Source organism: Entelurus aequoreus, linkage group LG01, assembly GCF_033978785.1.
Source record: "Entelurus aequoreus isolate RoL-2023_Sb linkage group LG01, RoL_Eaeq_v1.1, whole genome shotgun sequence".
Taxonomy (NCBI): domain Eukaryota; kingdom Metazoa; phylum Chordata; class Actinopteri; order Syngnathiformes; family Syngnathidae; genus Entelurus; species Entelurus aequoreus.
The window spans coordinates 99,483,573-99,500,176 of NC_084731.1; the positions used below are offsets into that span (position 1 = coordinate 99,483,573).

At 42.2% G+C, this 16,604-nt stretch overlaps 1 protein-coding gene across 1 annotated transcript in view; it reads left to right on the forward strand.

Moving 5' to 3' along the window:
* Nucleotides 1–13,228, forward strand: part of fam171b (family with sequence similarity 171 member B) — a 21,761-nt gene extending 8,533 nt beyond the window's left edge. Inside the window, exons 5-8 of the mRNA XM_062040541.1 lie at nt 4,730–4,900; nt 4,979–5,092; nt 9,620–9,743; nt 9,821–13,228. Coding sequence (XP_061896525.1) covers nt 4,730–4,900; nt 4,979–5,092; nt 9,620–9,743; nt 9,821–11,099 — 1,688 coding nt within the window. The 3' untranslated portion in view covers nt 11,100–13,228. The remainder of the gene's footprint in view (nt 1–4,729; nt 4,901–4,978; nt 5,093–9,619; nt 9,744–9,820) is intronic.
* Nucleotides 13,229–16,604: the final 3,376 nt, after the last annotated feature.

Sequence of the window (16,604 nt, forward strand, 5' to 3'; positions counted from 1 at the left end):
TTTAACATGCCTCAAAACAGCAGCTTGGAATTTGGGACATGCTCTCCCTGAGAGAGCACGAGGAGGTTGAGGTGGGCGGGGTTGGGGGGCGAGGGGGGGTTAAGGTGGGGTGTATATTGTAGCGTCCCGGAAGAGTTAGTGCTGCAAGGGGTTCTGGGTATTTGTTCTGTTGTGCTTATGTTGTGTTACGGTGCGGATGTTCTCCCGAAATGTGTTTGTCATTCTTGTTTGGTGTGGGTTCACAGTGTGGCGCATATTTGTAACAGTGTTAAAGTTGTTTATACGGCCACCAGCAGTGTGACCTGTATGGCTGTTGACCAAGTATGCCTTGCATTCACTTGTGTGTGTGAAAAGCTGTAGATATTATGTGACTGGGCCGGCACGCCAAGGCAGTGCCTTCAATCGGGAGAAATTCGGGAGAATGGTTGCCCCGGGAGATTTTCGGGAGGGGCACTGAAATTCGGGAGTCTCCCAGGAGGGTTGGCAAGTATGACTGGGAGACGCAACTGCTCTGTACTTTTCCCTACGTCCGTGTACCACTTCGTACAGCGGCGTTTTAAAAAGTCATACATTTTACTTTTTAAAACCAATACCGCTAATTTCCGATATTACATTTTAAAGCATTTATCGGCCAATAATATCGGCAGTCCGATATTATCGGACATGTCTATTAAAAATCAAACGGAAAGAGTCAGCTTATTTAGTACGAAAACAGGCCCCACCCGCCCAGAAAAGAAATACAGCCTTATTGTTGTAAAGCAGGGGTCACCAACCTTTTTGAAAGCAAGAGCTACTTCTTGGGTAGTGATTAATGCGAAGGGCTACCACTTTGATACACACTTCAATAAATTGCCAGAAATAGCCAATTTGCTCAATTTACCTTTAACTCTATGTTATTATTAATAATGAATGATATTTACACTTAATTGAACGGTTTAAAAGAGGAGAAAACACGAAAAAAATTACAATTACATTTTGAAACATAGTTTATCTTCAATTTCGACTCTTTAAAATTCAAAATTCAACCGAAAAAAAGAAGAGAAAAACTAGCTAATTCGAATCTTTTTGAAAAAATAAAAAAAATAATTTATGGAACATCATTAGTAATTTTTCCTGATTAAGATTCATTTTAGAATTTTGATGACATGTTTTAAATAGGTTAAAATCCAATCTACACTTTGTTAGAATATATAACAAAATGGACCAAGCTATATTTCTAACAAAGACAAATCATTATTTCTTCTAGATTTTCCAGAACAAAAATTTTAAAAGGAATTCAAAAGACTTTGAAATAAGATTTAAATTTGATTCTACAGATTTTCGAGAATAATTTTTTTGAATTTTAATCATAATAAGTTTGAAGAAATATTTCACAAATATTCTTCGTCGAAAAAACAGAAGCTAAAATGAAGAATTAAATTCAAATGTATTCATTATTCTTTACAATAAATAAATAAAAATTACTTGAACATTGATTTAAATTGTCAGGAAAGAAGAGGAAGGAATTTAAAAGGTAAAAAGGTATATGTGTTTAAAAATCCTAAAATCATTTTTAAGGTTGTATTTTTTCTCTAAAATTGTCTTTCTGAAAGTTATAAGAAGCAAAGTAAAAAAATGAATGAATTTATTTAAACAAGTGAAGACCAAGTCTTTAAAATATTTTCTTGGATTTTCAAATTCTATTTGAGTTTTGTCTCTCTTAGAATTAAAAATGTCGGGCAAAGCGAGACCAGCTTGCTAGTAAATAAATACAATTTAAAAAATAGAGGCAGCTCACTGGTAAGTGCTGCTATTTCAGCTATTTTTAGAACAGGCCAGCGGGCTACTCATCTGGGGCCGTACTTATCAAGCTTCTTAGAATTACTCCTAAGAAGTCTGCTAAGAGTTGACTTAAGAGTAAATAAATTATTTGCTGAAAGCTGCACTTAAAAGTTAGTTACCAAGCGTCTTACTCACACTTTCAGCGAAGTGTAGGACTGAATCTTAAGTGTCACACTCAGAGCTGAATTACGACATTACTATGTGCCGTAAATGGAATTTTAGGTGACGTCATTTCTGTGTCCATAGAAATGACCAATCACGGAAGGGAATCTGTTGTCTAAGAATAAAGAAATATCTTGGAAATATTTAAGTGGACAATGGGAGTGTATATTTTGACAATAAACAACAAAATAATACAAAACAAACTATTCCCCGCCGGCACTCACGCTACCGCTCCCTCTCTTCTCTCGCCCACACACTCACTGACGTCACTCACCTCACGGCCACACACATACGCTACTGTCATAACATTTTCTTTCCAATTCATTAATTAGGCAACTCATTTGAAAGTGGTGTGGGTGGCTCTATATATACTAGCCCACTGCAGACACATGCAGAAATCAACAAGGAATCGAAAAGTATTAAATCTGTGACAAAAATAATATCCGCTCTGTCTAAACGATACCGTTTGATCAGCTGCTCGTCATCAAAAAAAACAAAAAACATTGTTCTGTTCCCTGAACGTTGGCGCACGTCTCTCTCGCCTCAGTGCCATCCCCTGCTGGCAACTCCTAACCACTTAAGACACCTCTGAAGGTCTCTTAAATATCGTGGAGAGTAGGAGTGATTCTTAGACTTAAGAACGTTGATAAAAAGCTTTTATTGTTAAGTTTGAGAGTAGGACTAAATTTCGCAAATTCTCAGGACTTAAGTGTAAAATGGCACTCTAAGAAGCTTGATAAGTACGGCCCCTGGTCCTTACGGGCTACCTGGTGCCAGCGGGCACCGCGTTGGTGACCCCTGTTCTAAAATGATAAGAAAAAAAGGGAGTACATTATACTCCCAATACACATTCCAGAGCCTTCAAGGTAAAGCACAGAGTTTACTAGCGAACAAAAAAGGAGAAAGCACAAAGTGTACACATGGGAAAATATTAGCTGCTTTAAACATGACTATGAATAACGAAAGAACTCTTTAAAATATATGCATTCTCCACATTATGTACATAATTATTTAAATATGATATAAATAGAGTTGGTTATAAATAAACCCGGGTAATTGGAATTTATAATAAATAGAATAGATTTTTTGATCCTGTAGTGCAGGGGTGTCCAACACACAGCCCGAGGGCCGGATCAGGCCCGCAAACAGGTTTTATCCGGAGTTTAAAAAAATTAACCAGAAATTTTTGAATGAATGAAACTGCTGTTCTAAATGTGTCCACTAGATGTCGCAATAGCAGTTCTTCGTATCTTTGTAGATGATGCCACATACGTACAAAATAAACCACATGATGTTAGTACATCACTCGAGGAAAATGATCTGTAATTTAGTTTTGATATTGTTTTTTTATTTTGGTAGATTTAAAACGAACACCAATGAGTTGACCAATGAAGATTATCACATCATTTATTCAGAAAATATAAATAACTACAAATAAAATATGTATACTATTAACAGGTAATTGTAAAACTATCCAACAACATTATGATTTGTACATTTTCAGAATGTGCTTGTTCTATTTTTAAACAAAGAAAACAATCCGAAGTTGTCTTTATTTTTAAGTTATCGTGCCGTGATTTTACCAGTCCCGGCGCACTTGGGAGTAGATTTTTCTCCCTTTGGCCCCCCCATCTAAAATGAGTTTGACACCCCTGCACCACCTTCAATTGATTCTAACAATACGATTGCATTTATGACCAAGTGTTGGGGTCTTTTTTAATCTAAGTGAAATGGTTAAATTAATCAATACTTGTGATTAGTCATGATTAATCCAATTTCAAAAGGGTGATTCATCTGGTTTTACAAATGTACCGTTTGACAGTATTACTAATAACATCTGGATAATTATGCAGTTTCCCACACATTCATTTATTTGTGGCAGAATTACGTCCGCCACAAATAATTTTTTGTTGTTGTTTTTTTTTGTTTTTTTTGTCCTGTCCAGCTTCTCAGGCAAATGATATAGTTGATGTAGATGCCCATATCGGCTGTTCACATTTACTTTACAAAAGAGAAGTGTAGGATACTTCTCTTGTTGCCTTATTTGTATTTGACCACTACTGTTTTCTGTTTATTTGTTACTGACTGTGGCAGGACACCTGTTTCACTTTATGTTGCTGGTAAATAATATGCTTGTAGTAGTAGGCTAAAGTTAAATGATTTAGTATGCACTAATTAAAGGGGCAGAGCTTTAAGAGACATTTTAGCTTTTATATTTTATAAGATATATTTTTTGTAAGAACCACAATTAATAAATATATTTCAGTGAATAACTTATTGTTCAAATCTGTATATAAATATGTACATAAAGTGTTGTAATTATATTGTAAAATGGATGGATGGACGTTTAAAACAAAACTGTTATTATTAATTAGTAAGTATACATTTTTTTAGCCTTTTTAGAGAAAATCATATCATTGTAGTAAATTATGCAAATTACTCGATGATGTCATGGTGACCACGCCCATAGCCACGCCCCCACCGCCACAGGTATCTTGGCAGTTTATGGGAAACACTGTTATGAATTCATTAATTTTTTACAATCTGTCAAAAGCCAATATAAAACGAGCAGAAATGAGCCTCCGGGCCGCACTTTGGAGTCGGACCCCCCTGAGTTAAAGCATTCATTTTGACAGCTACAGTATTTCTTAAATCATCATTATTGCTCGCATGTTTTCGTAAAAGCAGATTCGATTCAAACGGCTTCCACAGAACTGGGAAATCCGACTGTTTCTTGTCTCTGCAGTTTTTAAAAGCGTCGAGCTAAAACCCGTGGTGGCCATCAGCGTTCTTCTCTACGAGGGCGGAGAAGAGCTCCAGGTTCGGGGGCCCATCCAGGTCAGCGTGCCTCTCGGGGGCAGCACCCGCCTGCGGGCATCTGACACTGTGCCAGCCTGGGCTTTCAACCTGCTGACAGGTACGTGGAGGAGTCAGCGTCACACATGAAGGATTGTGTTGGACAATATTTCATGTCTCTGAAATGAATTGTCTGAAGGTGCGTGGGAGAACCAGGGTCTGGGAGTGGTGAAGACAGTTGGTGAGGAGCTGGTTTGGACGTATACTGCCTCCCACCTGGGTTACTGGATTGCAGCCCCCCTGCCGTCAAATGGTAAATAGGAATGAGTATGCATGTACTGTAGGACATTTTTCTTATGCCCCTTAGGTTATCCAGGGTAAATCCCACCTAACCTTATCCGTGTCCACACACACACAATGGTCGTTTAAGACCCCCTCCGTCATTTTTACCACTGTGTTACATGGCCTTTCCTTTTAACAACACTCAGTAAACATTTGGGAACTGAGGAAACACATTTTTGAAGCTTTTCAGGTGGAATTCTTTGCCCTGTGAATGACTGAGCATTTCATGGAAGCTGCTTTTATACCCAACCATGGCCCCCACCTGTTCCCAATTAGCCCGTTCACCTGTGGGGTGTTCCAAATAAGTCTTTGATGAGCATTCCTCAACTCTCTCAGTCTTTTTTGCCACTTGTGCCAGCTTTTTTGAAACATGTTGCCGAATCAAATTCCAAATGAGCTAATCTTTGCAAAAAAATAACAACGTTTTCCAGTTCAAATTGTTAAATATCTTGTCTTTGCAGTCTATTCAATTGAATATAGGTTGAAAAGGATTTTATTCTGTTTTTATTTACGACTTACACAACGTGCAAACTTCACTGGTATTGGGTTTTGTATAATCTGCCCCATGGTTGAAATATTTGAAAATATATATTTAGTAGTGTAGGGCAACACATGGAATTTTTCCAGTATTTAAGGTAGTTTATATAAATCTTTTAAATTGTATTTATTAAATATTAGGGGTGTAACGGTACGTGTATTTGTATTGAACCGTTTCGGTACGGGGGTTCCGGTTCGGTTCGGAGGTGTACCGAACGAGTTTCCACACGGACATATTAAGTAGCGTAACGCACGTTGTGTAAACAATGCACACTGAGGCACAACACACGGCATGCTAGCAGCTAACGGGCTAGGATAGACTGACCATACGTCCTCTTTTCACCGGACATGTCCTCTTTTGCAGAGTTTCTTAAATGCCTCAAATGTCCGGCATTTTGAGTTAGGGTTGCATGTATTTTCAATGTACGTTCAGGGTTAAGAAGGGGTTAAAAACAAAACAAACAGCAGCATTGGTGAGGGAGGGGCAGAGACAGAGAGAGAGAGAGAGAGAGAGAGAGAGAGAGTTATGATAAACGCGCATGCGTCGCCAGGCTCTGCTTTTTATCCATAGATTTATCACATTTAATTTTTTATTATCTATAGCAGGGGTGTCAAAAGTGTGCCCCGGAGGCCATTTGCGGCCCACAGCTAATGTTTTAAAGGCCCACGGCACATTCTAAAAATACTATTCAAATAGACAAAAACATAACAAAAGTGAAATAAAAAAGCTTAAAGGCCTACTGAAAGCCACTACTAGCGACCACGCAGTCTGATAGTTTATATATCAATGATGAAATCTTAACATTGCAACACATGCCAATACGGCCGGGTTAACTTATAAAGTGACGTTTAAAATTTCCCGGGAAATATCCGGCTGAAACGTCGCGGTATGATGACACATATGCGGTCCTCTCCAAGGTTTCTCATAGTCATTCACCGACGTCCCACTGGGGTGAGTTTTTCCTTGCCCGTATGTGGACTCTGTACCGAGGATGTCGTTGTGGCTTGTACAGCCCTTTGAGACACTTGTGATTTAGGGCTATATAAATAAACATTGATTGATTGATTGATTGATTGATGACGTATGCGCGTGACGAAGTCAGTATAACGGAAGTTATGGTACCCCGTAGAATCCTATACAAAAAGCTCTGTTTTCATTTCATAATTCCACAGTATTCTGGACATCTTTTGCAATTTGTTTAATGAACAATGAAGGCTGCAAAGAAGACAGTTGTAAGTGGGATCGGTGTATTAGCAGCGGACTACAGCAACACAACCAGGAGGACTTTGTTGGAGCGCTAGCCGCGCTAGCCGCCGACCTCACCTTGACTTCCTACGTCTCCGGGCCGCCAAACGCATCGGGTGAAGTCCTTCGTCCTTCTGCCGATCGCTGGAACGCAGGTGAGCACGGGTGTTGATGAGCAGATGAGGGCTGGCTGGCGTAGGTGGAGAGCTAATGTTTTTAGCATAGCTCTGTGCGGTCCGGTTGCTAAGTTAGCTTCAATGGCGTCATTAGTACAGCATTGTTAACCTTCGCCAGCCTGGAAAGCATTAACCGTGTAGTTACATGTCCACGGTTTAATAGTATTGTTGATTTTCTATCTATACTTCCAGTCAGGGGTTTATTTTTTTTGTTTCTATATGCAGTTAAAGCACGATGCTATCACGTTAGCTCGTAGCTAAAGCATTTCGCCGATGTATTGTCGTGGAGATAAAAGGCACTGAATGTCCATTTTGCGTGCTCGACTCTCATTTTCAAGAGGATATAGTATCCCAGGTGGTTTAAAATACAAATCTGTGATCCACAATAGAAAAAGGAGAGAGTGTGGAATCCAATGAGCCAGCTTGTACCTAAGTTACGGTCAGAGCGAAAAAAGATACGTCCATCACTGCCTCTCAAGTCATTCACTGTAACGTTCCTCATCTACGAATCTTTCATCCTCGCTCAAATTAATGGGGTAATCATCACTTTCTCGGTCCGAATCTCTCTCGCTCCATTGTAAACAACGTGGAATTGTGAGGAATACTAGCTCCTGTGACGTCACGCTACTTCCGCTACAGGCAAGGCTTTTTTTTATCAGCGAGCAAAAGTTGCGAACTTTATCGTCGATTTTCTCTACTAAATCCTTTCAGCAAAAATATGGCAATATCGCGAAATGATCAAGTATGACACATAGAATGGATCTGCTATTCCCGTTTAAATAAAGAAAAATCATTTCAGTGAAATGTAATTTAGAAAAAGTTGCAATGTTGACTAATAAAAAAAGCTGGTTTTTTTTCCTTTCAAACTGTCATTGCTCAAAACATAAAATTGAATCAAAGTCAATGTTATTATGAATTATTGACCTATCCAAGGTTCCCATTACTTCACATCAAATATTACACTAAGAAGAATATTTTTGGTGGATGATTTAGCAAATTTGGTAAATAAATAACCCAAAAATTTATATTTTGTTGTTTTCTTACTGTACCGAAAATGAACCGAACCGTGACCTCTAAACCGAGGTTACGTACGTACCGAACCGAAATTTTTGTGTACCGTTACACCCCTATTAAAGGCCTACTGAAATGATTTTTTTTTATTTAAACGGGAATAGCAGATCCATTCTATGTGTCATACTTGATCATTTTGCGATATTGCCATATTTTTGCTGAAAGGATTTAGTAGAGAAAATCGACGATAAAGTTCGCAACTTTTGCTCGCTGATAAAAAAAAAGCCTTGCCTGTAGCGGAAGTAGCGTGACGTCACAGGAGCTAGTATTCCTCACAATTCCCCGTTGTTTACAATGGAGCGAGAGAGATTCGGACCGAGAAAGTGATGATTACCCCATTAATTTGAGCGAGGATGAAAGATTCGTAGATGAGGAACGTGAGAGTGAAGGACTAGAGTGCAGTGCAGGACGTATCTTTTTTCGCTCTGACCGTAACTTAGGTACAAGCTGGCTCATTGGATTCCACACTCTCGCCTTTTTCTATTGTGGATCACAGATTTGTATTTGAAACCACCTGGGATACTATATCCTCTTGAAAATGAGAGTCGAGCACGCGAAATGGACATTTAAAGTGACTTTTATCTCCACGACAATACATCGGTGACACACTTAGCTACTGAGCTAACGTGATAGCATCTGGCTCCAATGCAGATAGAAACAGAAGAAATAAATCCCTGACTGGAAGGATAGACAGAAGATCAACAATACTATTAAACCATGGACATGTAAATACACGGTTAATAATTCTCAGCCTGGCAAAGCTTAACAATGCTGTTGCTAACGACGCTGAAGCTAACTTAGCAACTTAGCAACCGGACCTCACAGAGCTATGATAAAAACATTAGCGCTCCACCTACGCCAGCCAGCCCTCATCTGCTCATCAACACCCGTGCTCACCTGCGTTCCAGCGATCGACGGCGCGACGAAGGACTTCACCCGTGGGTTTGGCGGCTAGCATCAGCTAGGTGTCTGCTAAGTAAGTAGTCCTTGTTGTGTTGTACAGCCAGCCGCTAAGACACCGATCGATCCCACCTACAACGTTCTTCTTTGCAGCCTCCATTGTTCATTAAACAAATTGCAAAAGATTCACCAACACAGATGTCCAGAATACTGTGGAATTATGAAATTAAAACAGAGCTTGTTGTATAGGATTCTCCGGGCTCCGAATACTTCCCTTGTCCTCGTGACGTCACACGCATACGTCAGCATAATAAAACGTTTTTAAAATGTCACTTTATAAGTTAACCCGGCCGTATTGGCATGTGTTGCAATGTTAAGATTTCATCATTGATATATAAACTATCAGACTGCGTGGTCGCTAGTAGTGGCTTTCAGTAGGCCTTTAAATATGCAAATCATATCAATGTGGAGGATAGTTTGCTTAATAAAAAATGCTTTTATTTTATTTGGCACCGATTGGGTAGAATCACCCTTGTACAGTCGCTAAAGCTTTCTCTTAATGTATTAGATCACCCCGGCTATGGAATCTCCTTGGATTTCATGTCATACCACGCACTCCTGTTGGTGGGAATTCTGGCAGGAACGCTGCTTGTTGTGATTGGATTTCTATCACTGCTGTTGTGTCACTGCGGGTAAGGAATAAGATGCATTGGAGTAAATATCACCCAGCTGTATGTTTTGAGACTAATGAATCAAAATGTTTTTCCAGCGGTTCCCACCGAGAGCCCAGGAGAAGGCGAGCCCGTTTTTCAAAGCTCACGGTGGTGAAAAAAGACCAAACCACCTCCATGCACATGGAGGAGGGTCTGCTGTTCCACTCAGGTGAGAACATGCTGGCTTCCTGTAGCGTGCAGTGTGACCCGTCATCCACCCCGAGGCACAAAGCCAACTACAACATCTACGTGGAGGATCCGGCCGGTCGCTCGGCAGCCGCTCTTTATGAGAACGTTTCAACGGACCGCGTCAAAGTCCCGTCTCATCCTCACTACATCAACAACGAGGAAGCGTCTCGACTTCGGGACAGAGTGGACCAGGACCGCTGCAACATCAACTCCGACGGCTTCTTTCCAGACAAGCTGCGTCATATCTACAACCAGCCGGTGGCCGTCATCCAGGCACCGGACGTCTTCGGCGGTCAGGAGTCCGGCTGCAAGTCTGCCACGTTCCCTCGCAACGGGAACGAGTTTGATTCTCACTCAGACGCTCCGAGTAAGGATGGCTACGCCCAAACCCTTGTCAAAGTCCGAAACGGCCAACAGCAGGGCGACCAAGATGAGCCCAAGCCTCTAGAGACTCCTCCGTCGAGCCAAGGGCCTCCTGGTTCTGGCTGGGGTCGCTATAGTAACCTTCTTGAGTCGTCCGTGTCAGTGCCAGGAACCCTCAATGAGGCAGCCGGGATGGAAGGCTTTGGCGGTGGCGTTCCAAGAGAGCTCCAGTTGATCTCCGAGCACACTTTGTTGGAATTGAGCCGGGGCAAACCCTCGTCGTCCCACCCCAGGGCCTGGTTCGTCTCCTTGGACGGAAAACCGGCCGCCCAGGTGCGCCACTCCATCATTGAGCTGCAGAACCGCCACCGCCCTACCAGCAGCAACGACACCAGCCTGGACTCGGGGGTAGACATGAACGAGCCTCTGCACAGCATCCGCGAGGCGGAGCGGGAACGGCCGTCGCTCAGGGCCTTCTCGCTCCCGCACCACGGCAGGAGGTACGGCGAAGAGCAGGACCTGAGCAGCAGCGAGAGCGGCACCACCGCCACCTGCACGCCAGAAGACCCCTCCCTCAGGAACATTCTGGACGGAAGCAGCGGGGCTATTTCCAACATTCCCGAGGAGCAGGACGGGATGGACACGTCCAGCACTCAGGAAGACAGCGAGGCAAGAGGGACGCCACCGCCGCGCCGCTTGAGGAAAGGAAGGGAGAAGGTGAAATCGGGAAAAAGGAGTACAAAGCCAATACGAGAGGGACGGCCCCTGACCAAGCGTCGCTAGAGCAGCCCGACCTGCTCGTCGTCTTTGTGTGATCGTACAAAAAAGACGGATAACATCGGGTACCCGCAGACACGTTCTGAAGATCACCAGCAAGATTCCTCTCAAGAAGGTGCCTTCTTTCTGCCTTCCACCATGAAGTGTTCTAAAACTGGTGAGTCTGCAGGACGGACACAACACGGGACGACGTTTGTAGTGCACTTATCCTCGCCTGTCGTGATCCGTTACCCGGGTCATGGCCATACTTGCCAACCCTCCCGATTTTCCCGGGAGACTCCCGAATTTCAGTGCCCCTCCCGTAAATCTCCCGGGGCAACCATTCACCCGAATTTCTCCCGATTTCCACCCGGACAACAATATTTGGGGCGTGCCTTAAAGGCACTGCCTTTAGCGTTCTCTCTCACCTGAAACTTTCACCCCTTAAAGGCCTACTGAAATGTGATTTTCTTATTCAAACGGGGATAGCAGATCCATTCTATGTGTCATACTTGATCATTTCGCGATATTGCCATATTTTTGCTGAAAGGATTTAGTAGAGAACATCGACGATAAAGTTCGCAACTTTTGGTCGCTGATAAAAAAGCCTTGCCTGTAGCGGAAGTAGCGTGACGTCACAGGTTGTGGAGCTCCTCACATCTGCACATTGTTTACAATCATGGCCACCAGCAGCGAGAGCGATTCGGACAGAGAAAGCGACGATTTCCCCATTAATTTGAGCGATGATGAAAGATTAGTGGATGAGGAAAGTGAGAGTGAAGGACTAGAGGGCAGTGGAAGCGATTCAGATAGGGAAGATGCTGTGAGAGGCGGGTGGGACCTGATATTCAGCTGGAAATGACTACAACAGTAAATAAACACAAGACATATATATACTCTATTAGCCACAACACAACCAGGCTTATATTTAATATGCCACAAATTAATCCCGCATGACAAACACCTCCCCCCTCCCGTCCATATAACCCGCCAATACAAAACAAACACCCGCACAACACACTCAATCCCACAGCCCAAAGTACCGTTCACCTCCGTAAAGTTCATACAGCACATATATTTCCCCAAAGTTACGTACGTGACATGCACATAGCGGCACGCACGTACGGGCAAGCGATCAAATGTTTGGAAGCCGCAGCTCATGCGTACTCACGGTACCGCGTCTGTGTATCCAACTCAAAGTCCTCCTGGTAAGAGTCTCTGTTGTCCCAGTTCTCCACAGGCCAATGGTAAAGCTTGACTGTCATCTTTCTGGAATGTAAACAAGGAAACACCGGCTACGTGTTTGTGTTGCTGCAGCCGACCGCTAATACACCGCTTCCCACCTACAGCTTTCTTCTTTGCAGTCTTCATTGTTCATTAAACAAATTGCGAAAGATTCACCAACACAGATGTCCAGAATACTGTGGAATTTTGCGATGAAAACAGACGACTTAATAGCTGGCCACAATGCTGTCCCAAAATGTCCGCTACAATCCGTGACGTCACGCGCAAACGTCATCCTACTGAGACGTTTTCAGCAGGATATTTCGCGGGAAATTTAAAATTGCACTTTAGTAATCTAACCCGGCCGTATTGGCATGTGTTGCAATGTTAAAATTTCATCATTGATATATAAACTATCAGACTGCGTGGTCGCTAGTAGTGGCTTTCAGTAGGCCTTTAACGTGGGTTCGATCGAACCCTAAGGGTCCGGTGAGTCGGCCTCAGGGGTTCGGCAGAGCCTCCGCCGCGGAGGTCAAGACACGCCCGACTCATCGTGTAAACAAAAACTTCTCCCTGTCGGCGTATTATGGATACCCCTTAAACAATGTTCCCTCTAATTTTCCATATGTGTGAGCAAACGCAAAAACTCCTTGAGCATTCAGTGGAGCACATGTGAGCGACGTCGGACGCGCAGCACAACAGTCCCAAACCTGACTAAAAAACAAGTTCAATGTTTTATTATTATAATCAAATGACAGCGGTCATTTCCATGAGATTATTTTCTAATATAAGTGTTTTGGCCCACTTACAATGACTAGAACATATTGTTTTTCATGAGCTGTGTACTAGTATTGTAGGTCTGGCTGGGGGTCCTGCTTTGGAAATAATGTGTACCCTTTGCAGATATCTCATTTAGTCATACTTGCCAACCTTGAGACCTCTGATTTCGGGAGGTGGGGGGCGTGGTCAGGGGCGTGGTTAAGAGGGGAGGAGTATATTTACAGCTAGAATTCACCAAGTCAAGTATTTCATATATATATATATATATATATATATATACATCCTGAAAATATGCAAACAAAACTGTGTTTAGATAATTGATACTTCAAACTTGCATAAATAAATCTTAAGGAATATAAATGTAATGAATAAAATGCTAAAGTTGTTGATAAACAAGCAATTATTTTAATAATTAAATATGGTCATTTAAAATTAATTATTGTGATCATTTAAAATTAATTATTTCAAATATGGTGATTTTAATGTATAATTCTATGGCTGGATGTAATAAGGAGTCAGAAAAAATACAAATAAAAATACAATTAATTTTGATGTTTTTAGCAAAATATAGTAAAAAAAATGTATTTAATTTTTTTTTATCAATAAATATATATTTTTTTAGGTAAGATAAACATAATAATACAATTTATCTCGAGTCTGGATGATTTAGTTCTTGTCACCCTGTTGTCCTCCCGTCTCTTCCCCGAGGATGGCTCCATGAGCTGGGCAAACGCCTGGAGATGCCCTGCGTCAACAACACGGTCGGCGGCCCGTCGGTGCGCAGCTCGTACATCGCCGCCCTCTACTTCACCCTCAGCAGCCTGACCAGCGTCGGCTTTGGCAACGTGTGCGCCAACACGGACGCCGAGAACATCTTCTCCATCTGCACCATGCTCATCGCCGGTATGCCGGACGCCTCGTAGGGAATGACGTGATTGGGCAGGCACCCTGTTTATATCGTGGGAAAGCGGACGTGAAAAAAGGCTGTCCTCACTCAGGTCCGCATGGAGCTGGAGGCCACGCCCCCTCCAGCTCCGGCTGAAAATCGGGAGATTTTCGGGAGAATATTTGTCCCGGGAGGTTTTCGGGAGAGGCGCTGAATTTCGTGAGTCTCCCGGAAAATTCGGGAGGGTTGGCAAGTATGCATTTAGTTCCCACTAAAACATTCACATGTTGCACAATGAGATGTAAACATGGAATCATGTGTCCATTCCTGTAACTTTCCGTTTGTAAAATATATCTTTATTAGTATTTATTTATTATAATAACATCATTTTATGATTACGGTTCAGGTTCGGTGAATGCGCATCTGAAACTGGTGGGGTTCGGTACCTCCAACAAGGTTAAGAACCACTGCACTATACCCACCTGCTCCCAGTGCCACCCACGCTGGTTTAAAATGTAAATTAAAGGCCTACTGAAATTATTTTTTTTTATTTAAATGGGAATAGCAGATCCATTCTATGTGTCATACTTGATCATTTTGCGATATTGCCATATTTTTGCTGAAAGGATTTAGTATAGAACAACGTCGATAAAGTTCGCAACTTTTGGTCTCTGATATAAAAAAAAACCTTGCCCCTACCGGAAGTAGCGTGACGTTGTCAGTTGTTCACTCCCTCATATTTTCCTATTGTTTTCAACGCAGCTAGAGCGATTCGGACCATTACCCCATTAATTTGAGCAAGGATGAAAGATTCGTGGATGAGGAACGTTAGAGTGACGGACTAGAATGCTGTGAAATACATATTTTTTTTCGCTCTGACCGTAACTTAGGTACAAGCTGACTCATTGGATTCCACACTCTCTCCTTTTTCTATTGTGGATCACGGATTTGTATTTTAAACCACCTGGGATACTATATCCTCTTGAAAATGAGAGTCGAGAACGCCAAATGGACATTCAGTGCCTTTTATCTCCACGACAATACATCGGCGAAACGCTTTAGCTACGAGCTAACGTGATAGCATCGTGCTTTAACTGCATATAGAAACAAAAAAAATAAACCCCTGACTGGAAGGATAGATAGAAAATCAACAATACTATTAAACCGTGGACATGTAACTACACGGTTAATGCTTTCCAGGCTGGCGAAGGTTAACAATGCTGTGCTAACGATGCCATTGAAGCTAACTTAGCAACCGGACCGCACAGAGCTATGCTAAAAACATTAGCTCTCCACCTACGCCAGCCAGCCCTCATCTGCTCATCAACACCCGTGCTCACCTGCGTTCCAGCGATCGGCGGAAGGACGAAGGACTTCACCCGATGCTTTTGGCGGCCCGGAGACGTAGGAAGTCAAGGTGAGGTCGCCGGCTAGCGCGTCTGCTCTCCAACAAAGTCCTCCTGGTTGTGTTGCTGTAGTCCGCTGCTAATACACCGATCCCACCTACAACTGTCTTCTTTGCAGCCTTCATTCATCATTAAACAAATTGCAAAAGATGTCCAGAATACTGTGGAATTCTGAAATGAAAACAGAGCTTTTTGTATAGGATGCTACGGGGTACCATAACTTCCGTTAAACTGACTTCGTCACGCGCATACGTCATCATACCGCGACGTTTCAGCCGGATATTTCCCGGGAAATTTTAAATGTCACTTTATAAGTTAACCCGGCCGTATTGGCATGTGTTGCAATGTTAAGATTTCATCATTGATATATAAACTATCAGACTGCGTGGTCGCTAGTAGTGGCTTTCAGTAGGCCTTTAAATTTTGGGTTTCACTATGTAAAAGTGCTTTGAGTCACTAGAGAAAAGCGCTATATAAATATAATTCACTTCACTTGCCATGCGTCGAAGACGTAACAGATTCACCCAGCCACTAGTGTTGGGTGACAGAAAACTATAGAGGGGAGTGATCCACCCAAACACCTGGTGGGAACACTAATTGCTAAACTAAGACAGGTGAGGAGAATCAGTGCCCATGAAAACCAACGGTAAACAAAAGGTAAGAGGGTGCACCAAGGAAACCGACTAAAACATCGGAAACTACTAAACATAAATTATGCCATGACCCCGGGTAACGGATCTTGACATCGCCAGGTGTCCATTTTGTCCTCCAAAAGAGACTTCTTGGTTTGTGGGTTTAAATAGATAACTCATATAAACTCTTACTTTAATGTGCATGAAATGTTTTTTTTTTTTGGTGTAGTTGTTAGGGTACTCATAGTAGCCGCATCACAAAAACCACATTGGTATGTTTTTTTTTTCCCTTTGTTCAACTTTACATTTTGTGCCTTGAAGATTTGCTTGGAGCATTTCTAGACTTATTCCCGCGTGTAAACAAAATGGCGCAGAACCTGTATCAGTTTGTTGTTATGTCCATCCAGGATTCATGTCGTGGCACAATTCCCGTTCCAGCAATATTTACTGCGAAATAGATGTTTGAAAAAGCTTGACCAAATGTAGTCTTCCTTTTGTGCATTCAAGCCCGGTTTTGTGTGTAAATAGTACCAACAGCTTCTGTTCTGTGACTGTGATATTGTTTGTTTTGTGCTGTATTTACCGGTACACTTAAAGAATGAAT